Raw genomic sequence first — 9,296 nt, forward strand, 5'->3', positions numbered from 1 at the left:
ATTTCCCAATCTCTTGGAGTAATAAAATAACTACAATGCAGACGGAGGCCAATCGGCCCTTCGCGTCTGCATCTACTCTCCCTAAGGGTATCTTACCCAGCTCTATCATGCCCTAATGACTTGACAGCCTTTAGTTCTGACCGCTTTCTCAGTAGCATTGACCTGGTGGTTGTAATTGCTTTATGTTCCTCGTTCCCTTCTCCCTCTTCACCTGTAAGTATTTCTGGGACATTATTTCCTTATTCTACAGCAAGGCAGAGAAAATATATCAATTCTTCTGCCATTTCCTCATTTCGCATACTGGATTTTCGACATTCCTTTTCCAGAGTAACCACTCTTATTTCAGTGAGCATTTTCCTTTTTAAAAGCATGTTGCTATTCTTACATTCTTTTAATATATCCAGCTAACATTCTCTCATACTCTAAGTTCTCCTTTGTCATTACTTTATTTGTCAATCTTTGTCGGTTTTTATATTCTTCCCAATCTTTAGCTCTGCCACTAATCGCAAACTTTTACTCTTTTGCTTCCACTCGGGCGCAATCATTGGAGATGTTGGGACTTTAACATCTCCATGAAGTAGGCCCGCTTTCTGTCTGATATTTCAGCTGCATACCGTCTTCAGTCAACTTTAACCTGTATTCCTGGCCCTATGCCAATCATTTTCCGATTCGACTCACAGGCCATGAGGGTGGTTCCTCTCTCGCTGCTCCTGTCTTGTTGTATTAAACTGAACTAGTGTCTGTCTCCCTTCCTCTCTCCACTCTGCAGATGTCAACTCTGTGCATTCCACCCACAGGCAAGGGCTTAAACCTCTCACTCTCTGGGTACTGACTGCACTACATGACGTGAATCTGAGACATATCCTTTCAGTTAATGCCCTGCGATCTTTTTCAGCCTAACAACTTTAATGATCTGTTCCTGATCCCCCTGCCTGACCGCCGCATGGAAATTTTCCCACTAATGGTAAAATTTTAATATTCCTTCCCCACTCTTCATTCTGTCGACACGGGGGTCAGTAAAATTCCAACAACCGAGTCCAAATGCAAGCAAATATGTTAACCCTTTTATCTTTGTTAGACCCCAGCTACAGTATTAGTCCAATTCTTGACAATGTTCTTCCAAAGTATTTCAGAGCTTTGGAGAGTGTGCAGGAAGGTGTATTAGCATGTTTCCAGCGATATAAGTCCTCAGTTAGATGTAAAGACGAGAAACGTGGAGTTGTTCTCCTTAGACCCGCACAGTAGATTTGATAAAGATGTTCTTAAAGGTGTTGGATAAAGAAAGTCGGAGCTGCTTCAAAAGTCGGAAGTTTGATCACCAGAAGGCAAACATCTGAAATAACCTGTGAACAGCAACAGGAACAGAAGAGGGCTGGTGGTGGGTTAATATGTTCCGACTCTTAATGAGCTGGAGACAACTGGATCAAGGGCTGGCGGAAGAGGATTTAACAATCCCTGTCAAAAAGGTGGAAAATATGTGGAAGGCTGGAGTAAGATCAAGACAGAAATTCCAGTTGTATCGCTCCTTTACAGAACCGACATGGATGCGATGGGCTGATTGCCCTCTTTCTGCGATCAACCTTCTCGAATTCTTTATACTGACACAACTGCCTCTGCACCGCGATCGGCAGCTCTCCAGGCGAAGGAATTAATTCATTTCTTCCCGTTCTCCGCTGTGCGCCTCAGCTGCATAACCAAAATGTTACTTCTCACAATTGTTCAAGGACACATGGGATGAAGGTGTCTGACAAGCTAAGGCTATCAACATTGAAAGGGCTTGCCAGATTTTGTTTAATTTTTCAAATGAGGGAGCAATAGCACATTGTTCGATGGCTTCTGCAATACTGTCGTCCGGCGGGAGGAGAGGGTGGTGTTGAGGGGGAGGGTAACTGGTCATCAGAAATCTGATTTTAAAAACTGCTATTTTCAGCTCATTCCGATGTCGGCAAATGCATTGACATTCTCAAACTCATTGTTTCCTATGACAGCAAATATGCCCCTCAAATCAAACAACGAAAGTCATGCGAAAGCTCTGTTTCCGAGAGCATTTCACTTTGCCAAGGCTTAACTCACTGTGTATGCCGTGGGTTTCCAACACTTGAATAAAGCTGAGGGGGCAGTCTTGGCACTTAATCACATTCTAGGTAGGTACTAAAATGTTCTTCGGGACTTGTCTATCATTCACTCACTTAGCATAGCCATCTATATATGTATCTACCTACCTATCTGACTATCTATCTCCATCCCTCTATCTATCTGTCTGCCTCTCCATCTATCCATCCATTCATCTATCTATCTACCTGTCGATCCATCTATCTGTTTCTCTGTCTATCAATCTATCCATCAATCTAGCTATCTATCTATCTGTCTATCTATCTATCTATCTATCTATCTATCCATCAATCGCGAAAAGCCAATAAGGAGCGTGGGCTTACGCCTCTCTGTGTGCACATGAAATCTCAACTCACAGTTTTCGTCTTTAATTTATTCACCAAGGACGTTACGCCTATTAAACAGCTCACTGCCCGCAACATTTATTTATTGTAATCGGCAGGTTCCAGAGATCAAGCCACGATTCATTTAATCTGTTTTATGTTTCACTGCACCGTTTGTTTTTTTCTGGGGGGAGGGATGTTGGGTATTGAGCCATTTTACATGCTATTCTGCGACTTGGGAGGTTTATATTTCTTCATTTCCAAAATGGCTGACGTGCTCATTCTGCAAATATCAGACAATACCGAAATGGAGATCTTCGGCCTAATATCACGTGCCAGGAAATTTGCATACCTAATTCATATTCATTCGCCCTGCGGTGTTTGAGTCTTTTTAAGGAGAGGTTGGAATGGACTCAGAAGCGCGTTCGTGTCAGGATTTATTTTCCTTCTTCCTCTCCCCAAACCTTCACCATGACACAATCGATTGGAGTTCTCGCCGCACTGATACTCTGTTTCCACAGTAAGTACGGGCGTCGGCCTGAAGTAACGCTCATTTTCTTCACATTATCTATTTCTGCGCCTGTGTTTTAACGAACCTGAATTGTGAGCTATATTCAACATTTCACAGTGTGTGACTGACAATACTTTGCATTTCACCAGGTACAATTGCGGATCCTGTCCTGACCCAACCAGGATCCATTTCGTCCTCACCGGGAAAGACCGTCACCATCACTTGCACCCTGTCCGGAGGCACCATTAGCAGCTACTACGCGAGCTGGTACTGGCAGAAACCCGACAGCGCCCCTGTGCTTGTTTGGTCCGAGAGCGATGGTATGGCTTCGGGTATTCCGAATCGATTCGCCGGGTCTGTGGACTCATCGAGTAACAAGATGCATTTAACCATCACCAACGTGCAATCGGAGGACGCTGCAGATTATTACTGTGCTGCTGCTGCGAGCAGCAGTCCATATAGATGCATTTTCGGGAGTGGAACGAAGTTGAATCTGGGCAGTAAGTAAATCACTTAACTCTCCTCTAACATTTGTGACGCTTTCTCAATAACAAAATGTATTTGGAAACGGTCGGATAGGTGGACTGAATTAGTGCAAATCAAAATGATTGCTCCTAAAATATTGTTATGGGGGATCTTTGATTCAGCAGCAAATGATATTGCAGTGATAGCTGGGCTCAGAACTTCGGCGATTTTCTGGAGTGTGTGCTGTTATGTGATAGGGTAAAGGGGCATTTCAGTTACGAGTGAAACTCATTTCACTGGAAGCTTCCGGTCTGATCTGCTGGGACTGTGCAGAATTTTGAACCATCTGATCCAGCCGGCAGTGCGAGGAGATGATTGAGAATGCGATTGCTAGAAAGATGGAATGTTTCCCTTCGCTTAGCCAGTGTTAGGAGTGGAGTACCCCAGCTGTATGAACACTGCGAGCGGAACTATAATTAGCAAGACGATAAACATTTGAAAAGTGAAAAAACAGGCATGCAAATGAGCTAAATGGGGAAGTTTGTACAAGCTACAATCGGCCACCTAGTGTGGTCTATAATTCCATGATTGTATGAAGGGACACAGTGGTTCAGGTTCTTTCATACTCTGCCCCTGTAGTCTGGTTTAAAGGGTTAGAATTGCATTCAAAGCGTTTACATCAGGCTGTTTCATTCCATTTAAAGCAAGATTGCATTATGTTTGCGGAATTATAGTGTGGTGACTGGGTGCGACTCACTCCCACTGGTCCCCAAACTCACTGAAAACCGTTCAGTACAAGATTCTCAGCCAAATATTTTGCATTAATCCCGGGTGTGCAAAATAACCATATTGTTGCCGGAATTCCGCCAGTCATAATCGACCCTGATTGTTACTGGATCACATAGTAACAAACATCAATGATGTGCGGAATATTTGATTTCTTCGGAAATTACGGTTCATTTTCTTCCCATCCAATCAGTTGTTTTGGAATGTCTCGGAATACGGTTGTCAGGTTTTTGAGTATTGTTGTGGACTCGTTCAGATTGTTGTTGGTTCTGTGACTGTCAGTTAGTAGTAATAGAACAAAAGATGGAGATTACTGCCAATATTGATTCATGAGATGTGATCAGAAAGGTAACATTCATTTCACCACCCCCATCTCCCACGCCTATCATCCACGGATACAGTGACGGTGAGCCGCATTATCAAACCGATGTCGTCCATGTGTCATAGGTACACCGCAGAGCTGTTAGGAAGGGAGTTAAGAGGTTTTGGCCAGGCGACAGTGAAGGAAAGGCGGTACAGTTCTACTTTGGTATGCTGTGTGGCTTGTTGGGGGTTTGCCACCTGGTGTTGTAGCCGTGCATCTGGTGCCCGTGTGTTCGTCCAGTGGAAGACATGGCTGGTTTGGAAGCTGTTGTCGGAGTTCCGGCAGTGTACCTTATAGATATCCACACTGCAGCTCCTGTACGTCAATGAGGGAGAAAAGCAATATAATATATTCGCAAAATCATAGAATGGTATATCTTTGGAAAATTGTTGCAGTCTAGTTGGCCAATCGTGTCTGCACTGGTTCACAAGGAACAATCTAACATTTATTCATTAGCCTTTAAATTACACACTCTATGTTCGTTTAAGTGTCCATTAATTTGCCAATAACAGCCTCTCCGGCAGTAGGTTCCACATCCTCTAAACCCTCTGCGTGAAACGATTCCCTTCCAATCTCCGCGAAACCTTCTACTTCTAACGGCAAATCCAAGTCCTGTTCTTATCGACCCCTCAACCATTGGCAATACTGTTTTCCGATCCATTCTGCCCAGACACCTCAGAATATTATGCCTTCAATTGGGTTTATTTTCAGCCTCGTCTGTTCCGAAGAAAAGGGACAATTCAATACTTACTTATAACTAAATATTCCATTCCAGCCGACATCCCTCTAGATCTTCCTGTACTCGTTCTCGTACAATTACATTTTTCCTATGCATCTTTCCAGCAGTTTCAGCATAACCTCAAAGTTCTAACAATCTCTACCTCAGCTTATAAATGTAAATGCCTCCTATGCCTTCTTTGCTACTATATCCAGTTGCTCAGCCGCCTTCAGAATCTGTGGACCTGCGTTTTCTGTTCACTAATTTTCTCTACATTTCTCGGCATTTTCCCATCTGTACAGTGTACTCGCTTGTCTTGTTGGTTTTCCTGAAGTGCAGTTCCTCACACTTTTCGGCAATTAATTCCATTTGTCGCCGGTGCACTAATCTAACTAGTCCATTGTCTTCCTGCATTATCCAGCTTTCTTGTTCGCAACCACACTGCCAAATTTGTATCATCGAACAACAATCATACAGGCACTCATTGATATACGGACCCTTTGTTCCCTGCCACTGAGCCAATTTCGGATCCAACCTGTTCATCCTATGTGTGAACTTAACAAGGGCCTTGTTAAAATCCACGTAGACTATGCGAAAAATATTGCCGTCATTCACCGCTTCATACTACCTGCGCAAAAATACCAATTAACGCTTTGGGGTGAGATTTACCGGCAGCAAAGGGGTGATCGCTATATTTGATTATGCCGCGTTTATTCCATTAGTTCTCCCTTCAGTGAGGTTAAGTTCACTGGCCTATAATTATGCCACCCCTCTTTCGCCCTTTGACAATTTCATCTCTCTTCCTGCCTCCGAGAGTCAAACCTGCTCCGGGCCCGATTGGAAAACTGTGGTCAGGGTCTCTTCCCTTCTCAATCTTACTTTCCCTTTTTTATTACTTGCTTCTTCAAGTCATTTGTTTACTGGGCGATACTACGGTGAAATGGACCAGCATGAGGCAAAAAGGGAAAAAATGCTTTTGAATATTTGAGTTGTTACTTTAAGAAATCAGATCTGGTGAAGATGCCGGTGTAAAAATAATTCACTTAAGTCCACTAAATAGAAGTCGATCTTCACACTTGCTCATCGGTGCAAACATTTGAGATGATCCAGCGAAACTCTCGCGGGCGCAGGAAGAAGATACCAGTTTTGAAATAAGTGGTTGCGGCATTTGTCTGCCGACTCAGTTTCAACATCCAAATTACATTCCAACAAAAATATAAGACCAATTTCTAGATCCAAAGACAATCGATTTTTTACCGACAGCGACAAAACCCATATTGCTGTTGGAGCCGACATAACACCTCAATGTCAGGGCGAATTGTAAAAGGTTAGCCTGATACTTTTAGTTTGAAATGGATATTTATTTCTGAACCCTTTCTTCGAAGCCTCACAATATATTAACGTATTTACTGAGCGTTTCCCCATTGACTGTGATAGATGGTAACTTAAGCGGTAAATGGTCACTTAAAGAGACAAGATTCTGACACAACGCCCTTTCAGCTTTGCGAATATCGACTAAAGTCAAAGGAACGAAAATGCAAACCTGCATTGACTTAGCGCCGACCGCGGCCTCAGAACATCCTCACAATTAAGTGTGAAGTAGAATCATTCTTCCAATGTCAGAATCATGGTTCCCTACTTAAGCACATAAAGATCTCACAGTCCATCTGCTTTGACGACAAGGTGTGAGAGATAAATAATTATGAGGACATGTTTGGTTTATTACTGGCCTTTTGAGGGTGTCATTAAGTTATGTTGTTATGTATTAGAATTGTTTACAATATTTATTAGAAACTCTTCCTCTCAGCTGCAACAAATCGTTTGTGACACTCCACTCCGAAAAAAATGTCTCCAAATATTTCCATTGCGACAGGGAGATATTTGTTAAGATTTACGCAACACCGTCACTGTTGGTCTGGGCGAGACACGGGGTGAAGCCGTGACAAAGAATGTTCACAAACTCAAATATCAGTCCAGTATGTAGGACTTGCGTCAGAGAAGGAAACGGTGACAGAAGCAAACAATCGATTTCATTGTTTAGAATCGAGGTTTTGGAGTTGCAAACTACAGAAATGTAGCCGTCAGCATAGGTTCCAATATTGACCCCGAATTCTGAGTGATTAGTGTTATTCTGAAATACTCGGTGTTCGCGACATTGGCTCGGGCTGCGTTGCCTCAGATCACAAGTGGGTGCATTGAATCTCCCTTCCTATTTTTCTCTTTAATATTTCAAACTCCACTATTTCCTTTAGATCGGATTTTATTTGTATGTTCCTGTCCTTTCAGGGAAAAAAGAAAAACCTTCTCAGGTTGTATATGTTCCAGAAACCGGAGTCCCGGCCTTTTTGCATTTGGCATCAATAAGACTCCAATGTATAAAATCTATACATTCTTGTAGAATAATACCGACTTAAAAAAAAACAATTTGAAGAAGGTGGAACAATGATTCAGTCATTTATGCTAATTTTTAATGGATGTGCGATCCTTGTCTCTACTTTCCAGGTCCACGGAGCCCCACTGTGTCTCTCCTTCCGCCTTCGTCGGATCAAATCACAGCGAAGAACATGGCGACCCTGGTGTGTTTGGTGAGCGGTTTCAACCCGGGAGCTGCGGAGATTGAATGGACTGTCGATGGCAGCGTCAGAGGGAATGGGGTTGAGACCAGTCGGATCCAGCAGGAGGCGGACAACACGTTCAGTGTGAGCAGTTATCTGACTCTGTCAGCCTCAGACTGGAACTCACACGAGCTTTACTCCTGTGTGGTTAAACACGAGACTCAAGCAAACCCGCTTCAAACAAGCATCTCCAGATCCAGCTGTATGTGATACATGCATCTAAAGCGTTTTTGTGTTTTGCCGTTAGTAAAGTTTTATTTCTAAATGAATTCGGCAAATAGTGGAACATTTCAAACAGTTCATCACAGTTTGTAGCAGATCGGCTGATTCCCTTAATTTCAATTTAACTGTGTTCACTCTGAATGGATCAAAGCTTCAGTGTAATGTCATTGACACCGCTGTGTAATAAAATCATTTTACCGTTATCGCGACTAATGTTCTGTTATTCTCTCTCTTGCCCTGAAAAACAATTAATGGTAACATTCTAAAGGGAATTAAATAGTTAGATTATATCATTGTGATATTCTGCACATTTTATTTAAAGTCAGTGACATCCAGGCGCAACATGGAGACGATGGATGACATTAAATTGAAGTAATATTGCAATATTTTTTAATGGACTGAGTTACATTCTGGTATTGTGATGAAAGGGCTGAACTGCGAGTACAGATTACAAATATACATCAAAGGGCCGACAGTTCTTAACCTCCTGGTTCCAAAATTTCAGGACAAACTCTGTCACTGCCCCATTTTTTAATACACCAGATGCAATGCAAGTTCTGGAACAGCTGGCCACTTTTTAGTAAGTTCACCGATTATTTTAATTGGCCTATAATGATTATACTGAAGCAGGCGCTTTACTAACAAGTCACCCAAATGCATTTTCAGTGACTCAAACCAGTTCAGGACCAAGTCTTTCTTTTTATATAATTCCTCTTCACACGAATAACAAAGTCGATAGGTCACCCCTTTGATACGTCGTTGTTTTATTTCTTCAGTTAGATTTGGGCTTGCAAGACATAAATTGTTAAAAGTAGCAAGAAGTTGCGCAGTTGGTAAAAAGTGCAAAAAAAGGTGCTGGTACACTTACAGAAGGGCAAAATAAAACATTCGGGGATTTATTAGACTTTTATAGAATTGTACTCATCTATGGTCTACATACTTCAAAAATGATCTTGTGGGATATGAGAAAGTGGAGGAACTATTTGCCAGATTTTTACTAGAATTGGGGCTATGTACGTATCAGGGAAATGAATATGTTGAGCTGTTTTCGCTGAGGAGAGGATGCGGAGGTGTAATAGGCGGCTTTAATGTTAGGAAAAGTTGTGATACGGCAACACAGAGAAAGATTTCCAAGTGTGAGTTAGTCTGAAACATTGAGACATAAAAGAGACGCGGCGAC

The 9,296-nt window shown here is 42.4% G+C and overlaps 1 protein-coding gene across 1 annotated transcript; it reads left to right on the forward strand.

The window, feature by feature from the left end:
* The first annotated feature begins 2,897 nt into the window (after nt 1-2,897).
* Nucleotides 2,898-8,104, forward strand: LOC145356145 (immunoglobulin lambda-1 light chain-like). The gene is made up of 3 exons (XM_080208754.1): nt 2,898-2,955; nt 3,096-3,446; nt 7,782-8,104. Exons 1-3 carry the CDS (start codon nt 2,907-2,909, stop codon nt 8,102-8,104), a joined length of 723 nt encoding a protein of 240 aa, XP_080064880.1. The 5' UTR covers nt 2,898-2,906.
* Nucleotides 8,105-9,296: the final 1,192 nt, after the last annotated feature.

This window comes from Carcharhinus amblyrhynchos, chromosome 20 (genome assembly GCF_965287045.1).
Source record: "Carcharhinus amblyrhynchos chromosome 20, sCarAmb.v2.hapA, whole genome shotgun sequence".
In the NCBI taxonomy this organism is placed as follows: domain Eukaryota; kingdom Metazoa; phylum Chordata; class Chondrichthyes; order Carcharhiniformes; family Carcharhinidae; genus Carcharhinus; species Carcharhinus amblyrhynchos.

Bases quoted from the DNA above. Each gene is read 5' to 3' on its own strand.
- LOC145356145 (XM_080208754.1), top strand. From the start codon at position 2,907: ATGACACAATCGATTGGAGTTCTCGCCGCACTGATACTCTGTTTCCAC. The intron at 2,956-3,095 runs GTAAGTACGGGC...GCATTTCACCAG, and splicing joins ACTGATACTCTGTTTCCACA to GTACAATTGCGGATCCTGTC. The intron at 3,447-7,781 runs GTAAGTAAATCA...TCTACTTTCCAG, and splicing joins AACGAAGTTGAATCTGGGCA to GTCCACGGAGCCCCACTGTG.